Source organism: Bos mutus, chromosome 10, assembly GCF_027580195.1.
Source record: "Bos mutus isolate GX-2022 chromosome 10, NWIPB_WYAK_1.1, whole genome shotgun sequence".
NCBI classification, from domain to species: domain Eukaryota; kingdom Metazoa; phylum Chordata; class Mammalia; order Artiodactyla; family Bovidae; genus Bos; species Bos mutus.
In genome coordinates, this window is record NC_091626.1 from 4482199 (window position 1) to 4505752 (window position 23554).

Sequence of the window (23554 nt, forward strand, 5' to 3'; positions counted from 1 at the left end):
CCTGGGAGTTGTGTATGAGAGAAGGTATTGAGTTCTTGCTGAGGTGTCAGTGTGTCTTAAGAAACCAGAAGTGGCTGGAAACGATATACTTTTCTTTTTTATATAAAGAAAGGATAGTGTCTATTAACAACTGTTTTCCTAAAAGATTGTTGGTAAACAGAATGACCTTTCATGGTTCTATATCCATAATTTATATACTCTGATTTATAGGACCAGCACTTGAAACCAGAGAGCAATGTTCTAGAAAAGTAAATATTTTGAAGCTGCTTTTGATATTGGGAAGAGAGATGTGGAAATTAGAGTTAATGAATGAAGAAATGACTGTGCCATCTTGTCCTTATAAAAGGGGAAAATAGCATCAGTAAAAGGGGAAATTTCCATTATTAGGTCTTTAACAGTGATCCAGTGATCATAAGATAGATGGCATAGGAAAAGCCTAAGTTTGGGTGCAGCCCCTCGGACATTTGGGGACCACAAACAAAGCAGCAGATGTGTTAGGTGATGATCTCAGGTGAGTTTCCAGGGCCCTCTGAGAGCAAAATCACAAGCACCTCGGAGTTCCAGACTTTCTTTCATCTAGTGTCTAAAGTGCTGATGTGAACATACTTGAATGTGGGCATAGTGACCAACAGAAGGCGCTTGGATGTCTGTGGGGTTGAGGTGGCTCATTGATGACATCTGATCCTTGGCCTGTGAGTAAAGAAGTAAAAGGTCACACTTGTATTTTTAAAGAATTTCAATGAATGATACTATTCTGAGGGATGTATTGGTAAATATATGACTGTAAAAAGGCTGTTATTTACCAGCCAATAGCTCAGTTGAAGAAATCTTATTTTGGATCCAGGGTTTACATTTGTCCAAGGCATAAATCAGTGTTCCTTGTTTTATATATATATATATATATATATATACACACACACACACTAAGCATGAAAGTTTGAGAGTTTCAAGGTAGAAAGTTTGTCTTATATTTTCCCCTTTTTTTCCCTCTATTTTAAAGACAACTAGAAATTCTGGGATGATAGTAAGTAATAAGAGTGGGTGATACTGATTAAGCTCCTACTATGTGCCAGGCACTGTGCTTACACACATTGTGTTGTTTACATATCGCTTTCTTATGAAGAAAGTGAACCTAAAATGTTAAAAAAAATCATCAAATATTTAGTAACAAATGAAGTTTATTTCTGAAGAAATACCTGTCACCTCTCTGTTAATGTCTTTTCAGACAAGGGAAAGGCAGTGCAAATTGAGTGTTGTGAGCAGAACTAACTACTATTCTCTTTATTGTTTATAGAAGTATCTGTTGAAGAGACTTATCTCAATATGGAATACTTACTCAACTATGATCCGTGAAAATGTGACAGCCTTGCAGGAGGACTATTTAGCTCTGTAAGTACTTTCTGAACAGTGACAATTGAATTAAATGATTCATATTAATGGATAGGTTTCCAGATTCATAAAATAAGATCCTAATAGTTAACGATTCACTGAGAGATCTGTGTGCAATTTGAGAATAGTAGCTTTGAGATTGGTGAGCTACATATATCTTAATGGGAAATAGTAGTTAGGGATCTTAATTTACTTGCAAAGCACATACGTGTACACACAGGAGTGTATAGCTTTATATTCTCAACTATTATGCTACTGGTTGAAATCTTAAGTAAGTTGTACTATTGGTGAAAAGTTGTGCTAAGCAAAACCAGCTAATGCAAATGAAGGGTATCGGAAGGCCACAGAAGAAAACTTTCCGCTCGGTGTGTTATTGATGAAACAGGGAAAAGTTTCATTACGTATGTCAAATAGAAATTCTAACATTAGCAAATATGATGAGGGAGGTTGATGACTAATGATCCAGTCATCAAACATCATACGGTGACCTGTATCAGTCACCGGTGTGTGAGCATGAGCAAGTATTGTGAATGACATTGGTTTGGTGGGGGAGTAAGCCGTAATGCTAGTCTGGGAAGTGGGTGAAGGGCAAGACAGGGCCGCAGGACCCTGTGACAGAAGGTAGGCGGGCCTTCCAGATTTAGAGAGGGGATTTGTGACCAACCATGAACGGTGCAGGAATTCCATCTCCAGCTCTAGTCAACATCAAGCTGAAGTCAATTAAACCAAGCAAAAAATACAAACTATACAAAAGGTGATTATTCTCTCTCATGGGTTTCCTTCTAAAAGGGGAGAGATTTTAGCCTAGAGAGTGTGACTAGAAGGACAGGGCATTGGATTTACAGATGGATGGAAGACAGGGGGAGGAGCTGGAATGGAGAGTGGATAGGCAAGTTGTCTGAGCGAGCAGAAGGGCCCAACCAGGCGGCACCTTTGTTAACCAGCTGTGGCCTTGGCTCTCCTACACTGGCCTGAAGCGACCTGTTTTTTGTAGCATCCTGGGGCCAACCTCGGGAGTTAGATTGTGCTTCCAGAGAATTCCTTCTTGCTGTTGCCAGCTTGGGAAGGGTGGGGAGAGGAGTGAATGTGTAGTGAGTGGTCAGAGCTGTCTCTCAGAAGGCTTCCACCCCTGGTCTTACTACTACTGCTTATCAGAAGGTCAGGCCAGGCAGAGAGCAAACCAGAGGGAGGGGGGAACAAAGGAGATTTGGCTCTTGTATTTTCTGAAAAACTTCTGACCCTTCTGAGTTCCTTTACCTCTGACTCCAAACTGCAGAGTGTGAGGAGTCACATGTCACACTTATCTGGATTTATCATTGTTCCTCTCCATGTTCTTTTGAACCTACTTTCTTTGCAGTCATAACATGTACCTCTGCTCAACTATAAAAACAAAACAGAAACCTCCATTCCTTTTCTGGGGATGACATTAATAGCCAGGAGGAACAGAAGGAAAAATGGGCGCTGAAGCGAGGGAAGGCATAGCGTCAGAGGAGAGAAATAAACCATTCCCTCTGTTTTCCTGTGTAGAGAAAGAACTTTATTTTTAAGTGTATTATATCAGATACTCTGAAGTCATTTTTTAAAAATCTGTAAGCCAATTGTTGTATGAGAGAGAAAAAATAAATTGATAACAGATGTGGTGTATGTGTATACCTGTGTTTGAGGGAGATGAAGGATGGCAGTAATTTATTTCTTACCTTCAAAAAAATATCCATCTGAGAGCTTATTTGGTGCCTGAGAGCGTCTCAGCAAATATTTCCCTGAATCTTAAATATAGTTGCCATCCACAGAGGCTATTTTTTAACAAACCTGATATTATTGGAAGGATGTTTTTAAAATACCCATCTTTTTATGAAACACATATTCTTGGAAGCAGAAAAAAATAAATGTAGTAATGAAAAATAAATGTTCTTTGACTTTTCCTTCAAGAATATCACTGGACAAAGTTTTTGGAACTGCATGTTTGTTGGGTCTTGAGGACTGTCTTCAGCTGTCCAGAGAACTCTTCAGAAACTGGATGAACCATCCAGAGAATGAGTAAGAGTCATATTGTAATTGCCTTTCTTTTTACCCTGTTTCAGCACCAACAATGTCTCTCAATGTTTCATGCTTTTACTCTAGGAAGGAACATTTTGTTTTTACTTACATAATCTCTTTCTCTTTTTATTTTTTTTCAAATATCCTTTAAAAACAGATACACGCACACAGAGAATTGTCTCATGTAGGTCTGTGCATAACAATCAGTTCAGTCACTCAGTCGTGTCTGACTCTGCAACCCCGTGGACTGTAGCATGCCAGGCCTCCCTGTTCTTCACCAACTCCCGGAGCTTGCTCAAACTCATGTCCATTGAGTCGGTGATGCCATCCAACCATCTCACCCTCTGCCGTCCCCTTCTCCTTCTGCCTTCAATCTTTCCCAGCATCAGGGTATTTTCAAATCAGTCAGTTCTTCGCATCAGGTGGCCAAAGTATTGGAGTTTCAGCTTCAGCATCAGTCCTTCCAATGACTATTCAGGACTGATTTCCTTTAGGATGGACTGGTTGGATCTCCTTGCAGTCCAAGGGACTCTCAAGAGTCTTCTCTAACACCGCAGTTCACAGTAGATCAGAAATTATACACTGGATTCTCACCCAGGACCTCTCATTACCAGGGCATTCCCTAATAAGTACCTGTGCTTATTTAGGTTGGTCTTTATGGTTATTTATTCATACATATAAAAGTGCATCAGCGCATCTCTAAGTTTTCAGCCTCACTGACAGCTGAGACCAATACTTTGTCATTTTGGTGTTATTATATTACCGTGAATATATGCCCTCAGATGGACTCTTAGAAAATGTGATAATAATATATGAAATTGAACAAAATTATCAACATACACTGTTTGTACTATTCTAATTTGTTTCTCCCTCAAATCTCCTTAGTTTCTAAACTAATTTGATGACTTCAAGATATTAGTGTGAATGACAGTTTTCACGGTTGCTTTTCTAGATTCCAGCTTTTGATATTCATATCTGAGATCGCAGACATTTTTTCTAGATTTATACTTCAGTGTTCTTGCCTGGAGAATCCGGGGGATGGTGGAGCCTGGTGGGCTGCCGTCTAAGGGGTCGCACAGAGTTGGACACGACTGAAGTGACTTAGCAGCAGCAGCATACTTCTAAATATGTGACAACCTAGATAACTTCATTGTATGTTGTATCTTACAGAATACCTAATCCAATTAAAAATGTTATTTTATGTTATGGCATTGCCTTGGGAAATGATAAAGAATGGGATTTTTTGTTAAAAATCTACAATAATAACACAGAGGAAGAAGAAAGGATTCAACTTGCTTATGCAATGAGCTGCAGTAAAGATCCACGGATACTGAACAGGTGATTATTGTAACTTAACTTGAAAAGGTTCTTGGTGGAGGAATGCAATTAATAAACTAAAGAGAGAAAAACAGACATGAGCTAATGTAAGAATTAATATGAAACATATTTATGCACCACTAACTTAGAACCATATGGGATTTTTAACTCCACTTATATTCTTTCTATTGAATAATTTTTACATATTTATTTTCTGCCAAATGTGCTTTTGCAGATACATGGATTATGCCATCACTGTGTCTCCTTTCACTTTTAATGAAACAAATGTCATCGAAGCTGTTGCAGCATCTGAAGTTGGCCGATATGTTGCAAAGGACTTTTTAATCAACAATTGGCAAGCTGTGAGCGAAAGGTGAGGAGGAAATGTGAAACCACCCTTTTCTTTAGGTCATCGATCTGGTGAATGGCTCAGGTTTAGTCTGGCTAGGTCCCTAAAGGCCTTCACGTTGCCTAGAAAAGTGGTTATTTTTCCTGCATTTAGTCTTACCACACACCAGCTTCGTGGAAGATAAGGTCACTTACCCTTGGTTTTGGTTTTCTCTGTGAATGTAGTTTTGCATGAGATACTTATCTACCTCAGTTTCCCCATTTTGCCCACCAAGAATCTTGTCTTCAGAGACACAGATTAGAGTAAGTCATGTTTTTCAGTATGAGTGTACATTTTCCATTTTGTTTTGTGAAATACATCGCCGTATCTTTAAGAAACAACATATGCAACATATTACTACATATGCTTGGATGCTGAGCTTGTGTCTTTTGTCAGATTCCCTTTATGTATTTGGGTTCCATATTATTGAACATTTTATGTTTTTCACCTTTTAAGATTAAATATACTTGCTTCACAGCCTGTCAGGTAGAATAGACATTGAAATGCACAGATCAAATAGCTTATTTTTAATAATTGCTCTTTCTAGAACATGACTTAACCATACATTCTTTTTTTGGAGGAGGGAATCAAGCTATTTTACTAATGGTCTTCGGCAGACGGTCAAAGGGCAGGAAGACAATGAGATTCAATATCCTTCTCCTGGCTGGGCTTTCCCCAGCTTCACAGTCATTGAAAGCCTTAATTAACCATGCCTTCTTAACCATGCCCAGAATTAAGACACAGCTTCACGTTACTTCCCAGGCTCAGTGCTTCCTAGTTCCTGGCACTTGTGTGTATTTGTAAGTGTATTCCAATCCCAAAGAAAGGCAATGGCAAAGAATGCTCAAACTACCACACAATTGCACTCATCTCACATGCTAGTAAAGTAATGCTCAAAATTCTCCAAGCCAGGCTTCAGCAATACGTGAACCATGAACTTCCAGTTGTTCAAGCTGGTTTTAGAAAAGGCAGAGGAACCAGAGATCAAATTGCCAACATCTGCTGGATCATGGATAAAGCAAGAGAGTTGTAGAAAAAACATCTATTTCTGCTTTATTGACTATGCCAAAGCCTTTGACTGTGTGGATCACAATAAACTGTGCAAAATTCTGAAAGAGATGGGAATACCAGACCACCTGACCTGCCTCTTGAGAAATCTGTATGCAGGTCAGGAAGCAACAGTTCGAACTGCACATGGAACAACAGACTGGGTCCAAATAGGAAGAGGAGTACGTCAAGGCTGTATATTATCACCCTGCTTATTTAACTTATATGCAGAGTACATCATGAGAAACGCTGGGCTGGAAGAAGCACAAGCTGGAATCAAGATTGCCGGGAGAAATATCAATCACCTCAGATATGCAGATGACACCACCCTTATGGCAGAAAGTGAAGAGGAACTCAAAAGCCTCTTGATGAAAGTGAAAGTGGAGAGTGAAAAAGTTGGCTTAAAGCTCAACATTCAGAAAATGAAGATCATGGCATCCGGTCCCATCACTTCATGGGAAATAGATGGGGAAACAGTGGAAACAGTATCAGACTTTATTTTTTGGGCTCCAAAATCACTGTAGATGGTGATTGCAGCCATGAAATTAAAAGACGCTTACTCCTTGGAAGGAAAGTTATGACCAACCTAGATAGCATATTCAAAAGCAGAGACATTACTTTGCCAACAAAGGTCCATCTAGTCAAGGCTATGGTTTTTCCTGTGGTCATGTATGGATGTGAGAGTTGGACTGTGAAGAAGGCTGAGCACCAAAGAATTGATGCTTTTGAACTGTGGTGTTGGAGAAGACTCTTGAGAGTCCCTTGGACTGCAAGGAGATCCAACCAGTCCATTCTGAAGGAGATCAGCCCTGGGATTTCTTTGGAGTGAATGATGCTAAAGCTGAAACTGCAGTACTTTGGCCACCTCATGCGAAGAGTTGACTCATTGGAAAAGACTCTGATGCTGGGAGGGATTGGGGGCAGGAGGAGAAGGGGACGACAGAGGATGAGATGGCTGGATGGCATCACTGACTCGATGGACGTGAGTCTGGGTGAACTCCGGGAGTTGGTGATGGACAGGGAGGCCTGGAGTGCTGCGATTCATGGGGTCACGAAGAGTCGGACACGACTGAGTGACTGAACTGAACTGAAGGGTCTTTCATGTTGTGTCTGAAGGTGACATGGTGCCTGTCAGTCCTGGGTCATATCCACACTCAGACAGGTGAGCATAAGCACAAACCTGACACTTTCTAATGTTGCGTGCTTAGTCTGGTCTGAGTCTTTGCAACCGCAGGGACTGTAGCCCACCAGGATCCTCTGTCCATGGAATTTTCCAGGCAAGAATACTAGAGTGGATTGCCATTTCCTCCTCCAGGGATCTTCCCAACCCAGAGATCAAACTCAGGTCTCTTGTATCTCCTGCCTCCCCACCCCACCCCCACCTCCGCCATCCCCCTAATCCCCGCAGCCCCAGGAGGCAGAGCTTTGTAATTAGCTGGAGTGTCTGAAACATCTAAAGGCTTCCAAGCCCACCTACTCCTTAAAAATCAGAATCTGTTAGAATAGGGTGCAAAATCTATACCTTTCGACAGTCCCCTGAGTGACCCAGGTGTAGTTTAACAAGGAACCAATTGGCACCAGATTAAAAAATTAACTAGGACACGACTGAAGCGACTTAGCAGCAGCAGCAGCAGCAGCATTGCTCAATACGATGGCTACTAGCTAACATATGGCTATTTAAATTAACTGCAATTAAATAAATTTAAAATTCAGTTCCCCAATTGTACTAGCCTTGTTTTAAGTGCTCAGTGTGGCCAGTAGCTACCGTAATAGATCAGAGAGCATTTCCATCCTGGAGAGAATTCGACTGCATAGCACTGCTCTGTGGGGCAAAACAGCCCCCCAGTTCATTTTCCCTCTCTTTCTATACCATACAAAGCACATCTAACTGGTGAAGCTCTTGCAAATGGCTTGAGCAACCTATGGGAAAGATTGCTCTTAATTTAAACGTGTTTTAATTTTTATCCCTCAGAAGAATTTTTTCTGCATTTGGAGAACAGAAGCGTGTTTGCATTACTCTAAAAAGTCCATTGTCTAGTAATTTATTTAAATGATCTAACTGTATTAGACATGAGTATAGAAGGACTTCCTTTGTTTAAAAAAAGAACAACTCTAAATGGATATTTCATCATCCCTAAGAAGTTCTTAGAATTATAAATGCATTCACTTTTAACCATGGCTTAAATTTTTTTATCTTTTAACAAAATGCTATGCTCATAAAATAGATGCTTTTCTTTTTTATTTATGATAAATTAATCTCAGTTCACTCCTCTTGCCCATTCTGCTACAAAACATCTTTGAGACTCAAGTAAATTTGCCTTCTACATCTAAAAGATTTATTTTTTAGGATTCAATTTATAGTCACCAGTCTTGCTGAATTTTGAAAATGATTTTGAATAGTAATAATGTATATGGATTATAAGAGGACATAAAAGTTCAAATTAATAATTCAAATGTTTTCTACATTAAAATGGCACCAGGATGCTTACCTTATTCGTTGTATAGTAGAATATTTACTTATCACTTATTAAAGTTGTATTTGACACAAATAGTTGTATGTCACCAGTCCTCATAAAATGATATGAGACGAGTAAACAAATGCTATCACAAATGTAACATTTATCATATTTAAGTGAAAAGGATTTATTCTGAATTTACTAAAATGTGACTGATCACTTGTGAGTTAGCTTTGAAACTCGTGTTTCTCCAGAATGTTTCAGTTCAGTTCACTTCAGTCACTCAGTCGTGTCTGACTCTTTGCAACCCCATGAATCACAGCACGCCAGGCCTCCCTGTCCATCACCAACTCCTGGAGTCCACCCAAAACCATGTCCATCGAGTCGGTGATGCCATCTCATCCTCTGTTGTCCCCATCTCCTCCTGCCCCCAATCCATCCCAGCATCAGGGTCTTTTCCAATGAGTCAGCTCTTCACATGAGGTGGCCAAAGTATTGGAGCTTCAGCTTTAGCATCAGTCCTTCCAATGAACACCCAGGACTGATCTCCTTTAGAATGGACTGGTTGGATCTCCTTGCAGTCCAAGGGACTCTCAGGAGTCTTCTCCAACACCCCAGTTCAAAAGCATCAATTCTTCGGCGCTCAGCCTTCTTCACAGTCCAACTCTCACATCCATACATGACCACAGGAAAAACCATAGCCTTGACTAGATGGACCTTTGTTGGCAAAGTAATGTCTCTGCTTTTCAATATGCTATCTAGGTTGGTCATAACTTTTCTTCCAAGGAGTAAGCGTCTTTTAATTTCATGGCTGCAGTCACCATCTGCAGTGATTTTGGAGCCCCAAAAAATAAAATCTGACACTGTTTCCACTGTTTCCCCATCTATTTCCCATGAAGTGATGGGACCAGATGCCATGATCTTAGTTTTCTGAAAGTCACTGAGCATTATTCATGGAAGATACTGACAAGCCTTCTGTAAACAAGGGAGGCAGTAGCCCAATCAGTTTGGAAACTATTTTAACTCCCTCAAATTCACAGTATATGTTAGCATCACAAAGCTCCGAGAAGCCCGTCAGAAGGAAATCTAGCATCTAGCCCAGTGTCTTGTCACTTTGATCCTGCTTTGTACTGTCTGTGCTAACATAAACTGTCATTCTGCCAGTAGGTCAGTTGTTCCAAAACAAAGACAGATGAGAAACTAAATTCTCTTACCCTCTCATCTGGAACTGAAACTAGACCAACATTTATTTATTGATGACCCACTAGTTAACTTTTAGGCCTCGGTTAAAAAGTTGTATAAAATGGAAGATGTTGTATGTGATCAACTGTAAGGTTCTTTCTGGTAATAAATGTTCTAGTTTTTCTATGCTGAGGCAGTTAGCTCAAGCTGTTGTAGGGGCTGTAAAGTGATGAAGACATGGTGTCTGATAAATGTTACAGAGGACAGATGGAAAGGGCTCTGGGGACTAAGAGAAGAAGGGGGCTTGAGTTGGAAGAAATCCCCTTCTGTGTGGAGGGGAGGACACCAGTAAATGCTGGGAGGGCAGGGCTGAGAGTCTGACTGGGGATGGGCCTTCATAACTGGCTGCAGCGTAAGGCCCTGGAAAGGAGCAGGTAGGGCTGGCCAAGCGAAACAGTTGAGACCCTGCCATTAGCGGTCCCAACTGAGCCCAAAATTCTTCCCAGGGAGCCTGATCTGAACGTGTATGTAGGACCATTTGCTTGAGCAAAATGGTTTGCTCTTGCTTCTCTCGCTCCCCTGTTCAGGGCTGTGCATTGTTAGATGAGAGATCTTTTGGATCCTGATCCCAGTGAAGGAGCGTCCATTAACCATAAAGACATCTTTCAGGTTACAGAGAAGTCACTATATATACCTGCAGCTGTGGACAGACCCTATGAAAGAGCGTGTAAATAGACGTAAGGCAACACGATTTTTTGGTGATGTTTTATTGGATGCGGTAGAAATGTTATTTGTATTATCCTTGTTACCTTGCTTTCGGCTTTTATAAAACACTGTAGACTTTGTGGCCTATAGGAAAACCCTAGTTTTACTTGAATATAGAATACAAAGTATCAGCTGTATCAAACTGAATAAATCTTACCCTCAGCAAATGCTTAATTTCTTCTCCAGATAAGTTTTTTAACTTCCCAAAACTTTGTGCTATTTTATTTACTTATTTAATTTTTTTGTGCCATTTTAATTGACAGCACTTTTCTCTTTCTTTTTTGATTGCTCCAGTTTATTATATATAACAAATATGTTTAATAATAATATATGAATTATAATAATATAAATTATATATATAGTGGCTGAGCTACACAGCATGCAGGATCTTTGTTCCCCCACCAGATATCGAACCTGTATCCCTTGAAGTGGGAGCATGGAGACCTAACCACCAGACCACCAGGGAATTCTCTCCAAATGTGTTATACTGGCTGAAGTCTTAAGCTTAAAAACTTACACTCATTTTTACTTTACTCTGTCCTATTTCATGATGGGGAACATGGAGCTGAAAGGGTTAGATTGGAACAACCGAGAGAATTAAGATGTTATCAGAGTGGTGTGCTGAGGCACTGGAGGGCCCATTCCCATCGCCTGTCACCGGGTCAGGCTAGATGCCTGGGTGCCTCTATGCTTGTTGCAGGAAGCCAGATGTGGCAGAAGGGATGGGGGGGGGAGGACGGATGCAAGAAAGGAGGGAAGAGGAAGGTGTGGAAGGTGAGATGGACTAACGTTCCAAATCACCCTGGCTAGCACTGAATATTATCAGTTTCTTGAAGGGGCAGCTGTACTGACAGACACTGGCTCCTGCCTCCACCTTAATACACTTGACTACTGGCAGGATAAACTATTTGTAACATATATTTTTTTGTTGAGTACGAATGCTAGAAAGGAGGGAACTGGAAGGTGTGGAAGGCGAGATGGACTGATGTTCCAAATCACCGTGGCTAGCCTGGAGAATCCCAGGGACAGGGGAGCCTGGTGGGCTGCCGTCTATGGGGTTGCACAGAGTCCGACATGACTGAAGCGACTTAGCAGCAGCAGCACTGAATGTTATCAGTTTCTTGAAGGGGCAACTGTACTGACAAACACTGGCTCCTGCCTTCACATTAATACACTACTGGCAGGATAGACTATTTGTAACATATTTTTTTGTTGTTGTTGAGTACTATTTCAGAGAGACTACTCTTTCAACAGGAGTGAGAAACCATCTGTCTCAAAAATATCTCCTCTTCAAACTTTCAAGAATAGGAAGGAATGAAGAATGTACCCTGATAGGTGCTTCAACACAAGTCATCACATTTAATCTCTACACCAATGCTTTGAACTATATCTGATTCCCCATTTTGACAATTTATAAGTTGTCCCAAGGTGTCTTCAAACCCAACTCAGCTTTTAGCATAGCTTTTCTCTTTATTTGGTAGAAAAATCATACATTTAGCAACGTAAGTAGTTTTCTTCTATTTCCTACCTTTTTTTTTTTTTTTTTGGAGCTCAGTTTCTTTGCAGATTTTGTCGAATTTCTTGAGTCATTTCACAGGCTTTTTATACCTGGCCAGCAAAAATGAAGAGCTAGGAAACATTTCTTCTTTCCCCATAGAAACAGGTTTGCTTGCCTGAATTATATGTAGCTGTCTCCTGTTCTCCACTGTGCTGAAGTAGATTCAGTTGACCTTACAGCTGGGAACTTAAAAAAGGACGAAAGCACTGTTCTCTCCCACCTTTGTCACACAGATGCCAATGTTAAGTCTCACAGATTTTAGTTTCAAGTATACATTTTGGGAGTAAGTCAGTTGTGTGAATCAACTATGAATAAGACAATGGTAGTTCAATCCTTTCTTGTCCATTCCATTATATTAACCTATTTTAATTTTCTTTCTCTTTTAATGCATCCAAAAGTCTTTCTTTACTTTCTTAACCCCAGCAGCACTCTGAGCAGGTATGTGTCTGCCGTCTTTCTACAGCAATGCTTCGTGGTTGTGTGTCAGGCATCTTGTCAGGCTGTCAGGGTCACTAAACTAAAAGGGGAGTTTCAGCGGCCAGGCCTCTTCAGGGAGCTCAAGGAAACCCAGAGTCCTTAGCCATCAGGGAGCACCAGCATTTTGAGAATCTCTGAAGATATGGATCCTCTTTCGAAAAAGCACAAATACGAAAGTTTCAGTAAGCTTTCAGGGTATTTAAGTCAGAGCTTCTGAAACTGATTCTATATTAACTACATTTTTAAGGAATGTACTTTGAATATTTCCTTGTTCTCTTTTAAATTTTCTTAATTTTGGGTGTGTGACATCTATTCTAACCACTTCATTTTAAAAGATAAAAGCAGTTGCTGTTACTGTTTTTAAGAAGAGCTTTTTACATTTATATGAAACTTTTAAAACCATGTGTTACACAAATCAGTACTTAACTGTAATTACTTCTTTGTGCTAGTAGACTTTTCTAGAGCATGAATTTTCTATTAAAAGATGAAGCTAAACTACTTTATATATGCTTTTGCTTAGATTTGGGAGATAGGGATTAATAGGGACTGTATACTTAGCATTCACCTGCTGTATAGCTTTGTCTTACAAAACATTTTCCACTCCTGATTAGCGGTTTGTTGCTTTGTAGGTATGGAACACAATCATTGGTTACCCTACTATATGTGATTGGGAGAACCATAAGTACAGATTTACAGATCTCAGAGGTAAGTAGTATAGACAGTGTGAATTATGATAATGTAGAAGCCATTTTTATGTAATCTGGAGTTGCTAAAATTAAAAATAATAAGCTTATCTGAACTGTTACCTTCTGTGCTCTATTGGTGCTATTCTTGCTGTGCAGGAAATGTCTTTAATTCTGCCTTGTTCCTGAAATAGAGACCATTCTTATTCTTGGAGGGCTGGATTTCACCATTTCCCATCTGAGTCATTGCAACAGACTGCGGCCTCCACACCCTGGTCCTGTCTTCCCTCCGTCCCACCCATCACAGTGCTGCCGCTCATTGCCCTGCTCATCATAGTTCTCACAAAAAATGTAGAAGTTTTTTCATTAGTGCACAAGACCCTTCATAATCTGGCTGCCTTACTCTCCGTCTTAATTTTTGCCCTCTTCACGAACCATTTCAGAGAATAAAAGACATAGGCACCTCTGCACACATTTCCTTTAGTTACACTGTTCCACTTAGAAAATGTCTTAAATTATCATGTCCTTGCACATTTCCTAGATTTCAGAAACACTTACCTTCTGTCTCATGGCCTCCTCATGCCTGTCTTTGGCTGGAAAATTCCTAATCATCCTTTTAGACCCTCTTTCAAACACATCCTCTAGGACACTTTTAATTAACTCATTGACACCCTCTCCTCCATGCACCCAAATCATCCTATGTAGCTGTTACTGTGAAAGAGAAGAACTGATAATTCCTGGAGGAATGATCTCTGCTTGAGTTTCGGCCTGCCTGAGACTGAGCTGTCAGGACCTAATCTTATCAGGGATTCCCCAGACAAGAGAGTGAGGGGCACCCCCAAAAATGCTGAAATGGCAGCTCCTAGAAGCAACACTGAGTTTGTGTGTTGATCTCTTCAAAAGTGCCTCAGTTCAGCTTTCTCTCTACAGAACCCAGAAAAGTGTTGCTGTTGTTATTGAATGAGTGAGTGAAGTTTGTGTAACTTTAGCTCTCTCCAAAGTTCCAAAAGTCTACAATCACTGATGGTTCATTTTTTTTAAAAACGCAGAAATGGATTTAGTAGTGGTTCAATTATTGCAATTTTGAAAACAAGTAAGTTAGCTCCCATGAATATCCTTATCAAAAAGCTGTTAATGCCCAACAGTCCTATTTGTATCAGTTCACATGGTAATATCGAAAATAATTACTAAAAAAGGAAAATGAAAGTCACATGAATCCCTTTTCCCTCCATACCGGCAGTTTTTATCCACTCTCACATCTCTTGATCTGGTCTTTCTTCTCTACCCTGCTGGAGCCTGGCCTCTCTCATGCTCTCAAGCACCTATGAAGCCCCCCACAGTCCCCAGACCCACACTCCCCTCCCGCCCGCTGCAGACTCCCAGTCTTGGGCAATGCTGTTGGCATGTGGCTCCTAATGCCTGGCAGGAATGCCCAGATGTGGCGGGGAGAGAGAGAGGTTTGCTCTTGTTCCCTTAATCTACTTTTTCCTAGAACCTTACTTATCTTCTGCATTGTAGTTAGGCATGACAACCCTACTGTTACTTAATTTCAAATATATTAAGTTTAAGTGACCTTTTGTGAAGTTTGTTGGCTCAGTGGTAAAGAATCTGCCTGCCGATGCAGGAGATTGGGGTTTGATTCCTGGGTCAGGAAGATCCCCTGAAGAAGGAAATGGAAACCCACTCCAGTATTCTTGCCTGGAGAATCCCATGGACAGAGGAGCCTGATGGACTTTAGTCTATGGGGTCACAAAAGAGTCAGATAGGACTTAGCGACTAAAAAACAGGATCAGTTCAGTTCAGTCGCTCAGTCCTGTCCTACTCTTTGCGACCCCATGGACTGCAGCACGCCAGGCTTCCCTGTCTACCATCAACTCCCAGAACTTGCTCAAACTCATGTCCATTGAGTCAGCGATGCCATCCAATCCTCTCATCCTCTGTTGTCCCCTCCCCTCCTGCCAGGAGGAGAAACAACAGGGTACACTATCATTTTATGGTAGCCCGTGTTCTGAGTTCTTATCCAGTGACACAGAAACAGACTTTTGACATGTATATTATCCATCACTTGGCATCCGGCTTGTATGTAATATTGGAACAAATGTTCTTATAACTGAGTGCTTGACCTGATTCAGTGAAGGAGTTGGATGATCCACTATAAATACTCTTAAGGATAACATTTGTAAAGAAACAGATGCTGTGTACTGGGTTTGAGCTTTGGAAATTACGTTATTTTTGAGAAGAGGGAAGGTCTCTCTGTCCACAAATCTGGTCTAATATCCAACATGAATCAGGAAATCTTTGTTGAACACCTACTGTGTGCTGCTGGGGGAATAGAGCAGCAAATAAAGTAGACAGATTTTCTACTTCCTGGAACTTCCTCTCTGCATCGGCTTCTTCAGGACAGGTGTATTCTTCGTCATATTTTCTCAGTCGCATTTCTCAGGGACACACATTTCTACTCATTCCAACTGCCATTCATCCGTTTGCAAGATCCCGATACTACCTAACATGAACTGTGTCTGACTGTGTCTAAGTAAGAAGTTCACTTACACCGATGGACTGACCATCTATTTGTTCTTTCAGCTGCAGCAGTTTTGCAGTAACATGTTGGAGGAGCACCAGAGACTCACAGTTCAGGCCAAATTACAGACAATAAAGAACGAGAATCTGAAAAATAAAGAGCGAAGTGCCAGGATAGCGGCGTGGCTGCGGAAAAACACATAATTTACTGGTGACTTTCAGCCTTTCGCTTGCGTATTATAATGTGCTCACAGTTTTGTCCTCCAATATTCTCTGAGTCTGGAAAACCACACGTTTTGTTTGCATTTCAGTCACCTTTGCTGCTCAGAGTCCTGTCCCTCCCATGTTGTCACATTTGGCTCAGCGACTGTTGGGAATTTGGCCAACCATGCTGTATTTCTGGGGAAGATTTTGCTTCATGTCAGGCTACGAACCACATAATTTACTTTAAATGCCTTGGAAAAACAAATTTACCTTGCAAAATTTCGCTCATTCTGTTGTGAAGGCCAGTGGAATATTACATCATTAGCTAAATGAGAGCATTCTTTTCTGAGGGAAACACAAATTTGCAATGCTCTAGGGTTTATTTAGTTCAATACCGAAAAGAGTAATAAGCAAATGACACAACAGTATAATGAAATAGAAACCAGAAAAATAATATTCACTGGCAGACAGAAAAGCCAAAGAAATGCAAATTTTAAAAAGAACAATTTTATGAGCCATTGTAAGTGCCCCAGAGGCAAGAAACGAGTCTCCTCCTGCCCCTGTCTCTCTCCCCAGTGTCTGCTGCATCGTCCCACACTTTACTGGCTACTGAACCTCCTGGTGTCACAAAGAGACCAGGGTCATAGCACCCAGGAAGTCCCTGTAGGATCGCTGTTGTGGAGACCAGATGGAGACCAAGGCTCTGCTGAAGCTCTGGACTGTATACTTCACCTGTGGGATGGACTGTCTTTCAGCCAAAGTATAGCCGCAAAAATAGTGATGTCAACAGACAAATAGCAATTATGGGCTCATCTCTAGTGCCAAGGAAAATGGTCAAATAAAGAGAAATAGAACTAACAGATTAACCAGAGCATCATCTTTACAACTTTGCACTCAGGGGGATTACGTTCGAAATGGGGTTTCAATTGGCCAAATTGAACCTGTTTGTAGTCTGGACAACTTTAAACGTTGTCATCAGTCCCCATGTACAGAATTAGCTCAGTTTTATTACCTCTGATTTAATCAGGACCGCTAAGGCAAATCACCCTACTCTAGACTTTGTGTGTCTACTGTTTAAATTCTTAATTTTGATTTTGTTTTTACAGAATGGGGGTAAAACTACAGATCTCCTATCTACCTCAGAGTGATGCTGTAAAGACTAAGGATTATGTCAATGAAAAGCCTCTATTTTTTAAAATTTAAAAGAAATTGGAATATAATTGCTTTACAATGTTGTGTTAGTTTCTGCTGTGTCACAATGTGAATCCGCTGTATGTATGCATATGTCTCATCTCTCTTGAGCCGCCCTCCCGCCCCTCTAGGTCATCACAGAGCTCCGAGCTGAGCTCCCTGTGTTATATAGCAGCTGCCCTTTAGAAAAAGCCTTTAAATATGTCGTATAAGCTCAAGGTAATGTGATCTAAGGGTTTTTTTAAGCTCACTTTCATATTCACCTTGCAGGAAGATTCTCCCTGTGAGGAAGTGGGAAACTATGGGGCGTGAGAATAAACCAAAGTCGTCTGCACAGACTTGATGATGGATTGTGGGTCCAGGAGACTGTTCTTTAAGTTCAGCAATTTAAAATGTAAGCAATAAACCACCTCCATGGCTTCGAATTATCGCTGTGCACTATCTCCCTGTGTGGTTTTTAACGTGCATTCTCTATTTCCTGTGTCTCTTCCAGTCGTCCGGCGCATCTCCCCATCACCGCGTCACGTATCTCCCCACTGCTCTCTCCTCCTCTCCTCCTCTTCCACCCGCTCTCTCCCCTTGGGTTCCCCTGTCCTTCTCCCTTTCCAGTCACCTTGGCGTCCTTCCACCTGCTTGTCCATGTCCCCTCTCCTTGGTCTTCCTCCCCTCCTGTGCTTACTCCACCAAGTGTACTTGGATGCTGGTGCCCGGGGTCCGAGCGGGCCCTGACGCTTGTTAGTAGGTGATGCCAAGCCCTGATCCTACCAGAGGAGCACATGGGGTTCTTCAGACCATTCGTTGACCAAGTCCTATTACAGTATAGCTTCTGTAGTCATTACACAGCACTGAAAGCGTTTATTCAAACCAAATGCCCAAATATTTTGCTGATAGTCCTTCCTCTAAATATGAACAAGAGTTTAGAACAATATACACTTTCTTGTACTTGGATGAAGCCAGTCACTCCAGATAAGCATTTTATTACATTTTATTAAATTGTACCTTATATTTAGTATAAAAAGAAGTAATTATTGGTTACTGTGATAGCAGTAAGTCAGACACACTATGGCAGATTTGTGTAAATGATAGAAATATTTTAATGACCAATGAGCCAGCTTATCTACTAGCACCACAGCTATAACACAATTTTTTGATCAGTTTGCTTTGTACTGTTCATCCTAAAACAGGTTCATAAGATATACAATGTATTCATGATTTTTTTCAATTTGACAATCAGAAATTAAAGTTTTCCTTACAATCTTATCCTTTTTTGCTCCTCAGACCCATTTGGTGACTTTCCATTGTTGACCTTAAGTGAAAGAACAAATGCCTTAGTCTTGAGGACTCTGGATGCTCTGTAACTTAGAGCTCTGGGGCCAGTTTGTACAGCAATTTATTTTGAAGAAGGAAGAAGCAAAACGAGCTTTTAAAAGCTCTGCTTGATTACTTTTCCTGTTTACTCCAGTAAATGCTATATTTTTTTCCCCATCTAGACTCTAGCAGGATTATCCCAAGCTTTAAGAGAGACTTAAAAATAAATATAACTGCTCCTTTGTATAAATGAATTATGTAGTGTAGTCAGCAGCATTAGAAACTACACATATATTGCCTCCAGCTCGATCTTCTGTCCAATTACACAACATTCAGCAAAGACGTTCTTCACTGCACATGTGTTGAAGAGTTATTAGGACTCTTCCTTTCCCCTTCCTTTCATAAACAGGTCAGTCCTAAGAGTGAGGCATCAACACCAGTGGGAGCTGAGGGGCAGCTGGAACAGGGTATAAGAGCTTGAGTAGGTGAAGATGGAGTCCAGCCAGCAGGGAGCAGCTTGAAGGGTGAGTAGAGTGGTCACAGGGTACAAGGAGCTAGCTTATGACACAGACCGTCAGAGCCCAAACAGGGTGAGAGTGGGGGAGTCCCATAGTGGGGTGGAGAGGACGTTCAGGTTGGAGGGGGGGTCAGCATAAGGTATCAGTGCCTGAGGAGAAAGAGGAAGGCATTCTGTGGGATGGGGGCAGGCAGAGATGGAAGCGTGGGTGGATCAAATGAGACAGTTTACAGATGACGGTAGGGTACAGATTTCTCACTGCTGGAGAAGGGAGTTGCAGATACTCAAAAGGAAAAACCAGAATGAACCCTTTGTTGTTGGATTGAAATGGAAGGTATTGATGTTAGCAGTTCTCAGTAAACAGATTTACACATATGGCTTTCCAGGTGGCGCTAGTGGTAAAGCGCCCACCTGCCAATGCAGGAGATATAAGAGATGCGGGTTTGATCCCTGGGTCGGGAAGATCCCCTGGAGGGGGGCCTGGCAACCTACTCCAGTATTCTTGCCTGGAGAATCCCATGGACAGAGGAACCTGGCAGGCTACAGTCCATGGGGTTGTAAACATCCATGGTCTCACATAGACATAGAATTAAAGAAGTAGAAAAAAATTTTTTTCTTGTGATGAGAATTCTCCATTTACTCTCTTAACTTTCATATATGATACATATAAAACAGTGTTAATTATATTTATCGTATTATATATTATAGCCCTAGTATTTATTATCTCTGAAAGTTGAGATAATTTATCTTTTAATCATATCTTTTGAATACCTTCAAGTAACCCCTCCATCCATGCCACTCTCCCTCATCCCCTACCTTTGGTAATCATAAAAATCTGATCTCTTTTCCAGGAGTTGGTTAGTTTGTTTTTGAAGTGTATGCTTAGTCCCTCAGTCGAGTCGGACACTTTTCCACCCCATGACTATAGCCTGCCAGGCTCCTTTGTCCATGGGGATTCTCCAAGCAAGAATACTGGAGTGGGTTGCCCTGCCCTCCTCCAGGGGATCTTCCCAACCCAGGGATAGAATCCAGGTCTCCCGCATTGTGGGCAGATTCTTTACTGTCTGAGCTACCAGGGAGGCCCATGAATACTGGAGTGGGTAGCCTATCCCTGCTCTAGTGGATCTTCCTGACATAGATATCGAACCAGGGTCTCCTGCATTGCAGGCAGATTCTTTACCAGCTGAACTACTGGGGGGAGCTCATGCTTTTAAAGTATAATTGACTTACAACACTATGAGAGTTCCTGGTTCACAACATAGTGATTTTATATGTCTGTACATTACAAAATGGCCACTACAATACACCCAGTTATGATGTCACCATATGAAGATATTATAGAATTATTGACCATATTCCCCACACTGTGCACTTCCTACCTGTGACATTTATTTACTAGCTGGTAACTTGTACTTCTTCATCACCTTTACCTATTATTCTCCCCTCCAGTATTTCCTTCCCTCTGGCAACGACGACCTGTTTGCTGTCTTTATCAGTGACCTTGTTTCTGTTTCTTTATGTGGGTTCATTTGTCTTGATTTTTAGATTCTTGATCTAAACTAAATCATACATTATTTGTTTTTCTCTGGCTTACTTGTCTTAGCATAATACCTTCGGTACACCCATGTTGTTGCAAAATGCAAGATTTAATTTTTTTGTAGCTGAGTAATATTCCATTATATGTATATACACCACATATTCTTTATCCATTCATTCAATAATGGGCACTTGGGTGTGTGCGCGCTCAGTCGTGCCCCACTCTTTGTGACCCCATAGACTGTAGCCGGCCAGGATCCTCCATGGGATTTTCCAGGCAGGAATACAAGAGTGGGTTGCCATTTTCTACTCCAGGGGTTCTTCCCTACCCAGCGATTGAACCTGTCTCTTGAATCTCCTGCATTGGCGGGCAGATTCTTTACCACTGCGCAGTTGCTTCCGTATTTTAGCTATTGTAAAAAAATGGGGCCCTAAAGGTAGCTCAGCTGGTAAAGAATCCGCCTGCAATTCAGGATACCCCCGGTTTTATCCCTGAGTGGGGAAGATCCCCTGGAGGAAGGCATGGTAACCCACTCCTGAATTCTTGCCTGGAGAATCCCCATGGACAGAGGAGCCTGGCGGGCAAAAGTTCATGGGGTCACAAAGAATCGGACATGAGTGAGCCAGTAAGCACAGCACACAAACATAGGGAGCATGTATGTTTTCTAATTAGCGTTTTTACTAATTAGAAAAGGGAGGAGCCAGGGGTAGTGCCTGTCCACCGATGGACACATTTGGGGGGTGGGGGTCGCTGGCTGTGGTGCCCTGGGGTACTGGGGGCTAGTGCCAGCTCTCAGGTGGGCGGGGCTGTGTCCTGACCTTGCTGTGACCCCCTGGGAGTTCAGGGGAGTCCTTCAGCAGCCAGCCTGCTAATGGGTGGGGCTGTGTCCCTTCCCAGCTGGCTGTTCCACCCCAGGCCATCAGATCCAGTGCAAACTGGCTGATGGGTGGGGCCTGGACCGGCACTAGTAAGCTGGAGGCAGGATTCTGAAACGGTGTTTACCACCTCCAGCGTCCTCGGGGTGGGACGAGCTCCCACAAGTGGCTGCTGACAGTGCTTGTGTCCCCGGGGTGAGTCCCAGCTGCCTCCTGCCTGTCCAGGAGGCTCTCCCGAGATCAGCAAGTGGGTCTGGCCCAGGCTGCTTTCCCATTACCGTCTCTGCACTGGGTCCCCGGGAGTGCGAGATTCTGTTTGCGCCCTTTGAGTGGAGTCTGTGACCCATGGCCTTCCGGCCCTCCTGAAAGTAAGCCCCGCTCGCCTTCAAGACACGCTTCCCGGGGGCTCCTCTTCCCGTGGCGTGGCCCCTGGCTGACGAGCCTAGTGTGGGGCTTGGCTCCTCAGCCTTGGGGAGAACCCCTGCAGTGGTGACTGCCTTCTCATGGGTCAGTTGCTGGGGCGGGGCCCGGGACTGCTAGTGCTGGTAGTTCTACGGGGACACGTTAGGCTGGGCCTTGGGACACGTTAGGCTGGGCCTCGGGACGGATCGTGGGGTGGGGGGAGGTCCTGAGAACTGGAACCCAACAGCCCCTGCCGCGAGAACGCGTTGCTGTAGAAACAGGAAAGAGCCAGAGGCGCACGCGCGCTCGCCCGCGCCAGCCTCCTGTCGCCCGCCGGCACCCCCTGTCGGCAGAGTCAAACTGTGGTCTGCAGAACCCGGGTCCTAACGTCTCACCGCGGGGGGAAGAAGGTGGATTTGGAGCTGGGCGACAACCGCTTAGTCACCCACTCAGGTCAGTCTAACTGTTCTGATGTTACCACCTGGGGAAACAGAGGCTGAAGGCCCCAGTGCTAGGAGAGGCGGGCGTGTGTGCTCAGTCGCTTCAGCCGTGTCTTAGACCGTTAGTCTAAACTCTGAGACTAAACTCTTTAGTCCCGTCTTCAGACTCTCTGTGACTTTATGGACTGGCGGCCGCCAGGCTCCCTCTGTTCATGGGACTCTCCAGGCAAGAAGCCTGGGGTGGGTAGTCATTCCCTTCCCAACCCAGGGATCGAACTCGCGGCTCTTCTGTGTCTCCTGCATTGGGACCGCGGGTTCTTTACCACCTGTGCCACCGAGAGCAGAAGTCAGTGGGTGGAGGGGGGGGGGATGTTTTTAAGGCCCTACCAGCGTCCCGGGCCGCACCCGAACTGGCAATAACATCTACCGGTTTTGAGGGGAAGCCTCGGCCTTGCTTGCCTAAGTATTCCAGATGCGGCCGACGCTGTGGTTGCCCTGTCTGTCAGGGAAGCACCCTTCCCCAGAAGTCAGAATTTAGGACCAGCTCATTTACTGCCAAACCCTGTTTACTTCGGTATTTTTGTTTTGACTGTCCGCTTGAAAGTGAAAGCGTGGGTAGCCTTTCCTTTCTCCAGGGCATCTTCCCAACCCAGGGATTGAACCCATGTCTCGTGCATTGCAGGCGGATTCTTTACCAGCTGAGGTATCAGGGAAGTCCCCGACTATCAGCTTGGAACATGGTTAATATGCTGAGAAGCCACAGGTGGAACGTTTTAATCCATGCTGTCCTCCAAGGGGTCTTCCCTAACCAGGTATCAAACCTGTGCTTTTATGTCTCCTGCATTGGCATGGGAGTTCTTGACCACTAGTGCAACCTGGGCAGCCCTAATCCACAACCTTACTATAAACCAGACAGCGTGGCTCAGACAGTCAAGAATCCACCTGCAATGCAGGAGACCTGGGTTGGGAAGATCCCTTGGAGGAGGGCATGGCAACCCACTCCAGTATTCTTGCCTGGAGAACCCCTTGGACAGAATCCCCACGCAAAAGTTCATGGGGTCATAAAGAATCGGACATGACTGAGCCAGTAAGCACAGCACACAATAATAGGGAGCATGTTCAGTTCAGTCGCTTAGTTGTGTCCGACTCTTTGCGATCCCATGAATCGCAGCACGCCTGGCCTCCCTGTCCATCACCAACTCCTGGAGTTCACTCAAACTCACGTGCATCGAGTCGGTGATGCCATCCAGCCATCTCATCC

At 42.9% G+C, this 23554-nt stretch overlaps 2 protein-coding genes across 6 annotated transcripts in view; both read left to right on the forward strand.

Moving 5' to 3' along the window:
- Window positions 1-16885, forward strand: part of LVRN (laeverin) — a 78302-nt gene extending 61417 nt beyond the window's left edge. For all 4 annotated transcript variants that reach the window (XM_070377205.1, XM_005901950.2, XM_070377206.1 and 1 more), the window contains 6 exons: window positions 1295-1389; window positions 3319-3426; window positions 4597-4764; window positions 4979-5116; window positions 13246-13321; window positions 15883-16885. In XM_070377205.1, the coding sequence (XP_070233306.1) occupies window positions 1295-1389; window positions 3319-3426; window positions 4597-4764; window positions 4979-5116; window positions 13246-13321; window positions 15883-16023 (726 nt within the window). In that variant the 3' untranslated portion in view covers window positions 16024-16885. The remainder of the gene's footprint in view (window positions 1-1294; window positions 1390-3318; window positions 3427-4596; window positions 4765-4978; window positions 5117-13245; window positions 13322-15882) is intronic.
- A 154-nt stretch (window positions 16886-17039) lies between these two features.
- Window positions 17040-23554, forward strand: part of ARL14EPL (ARF like GTPase 14 effector protein like) — a 37459-nt gene continuing 30944 nt past the window's right edge. Inside the window, exons 1-2 of one of the 2 annotated variants that reach the window (XM_070377209.1) lie at window positions 17040-17608; window positions 18932-19046. The gene's annotated coding sequence lies outside the window, so the exon portion shown is untranslated. The remainder of the gene's footprint in view (window positions 17609-18931; window positions 19047-23554) is intronic. The other variant, XM_070377210.1, reaches the window with a different exon arrangement.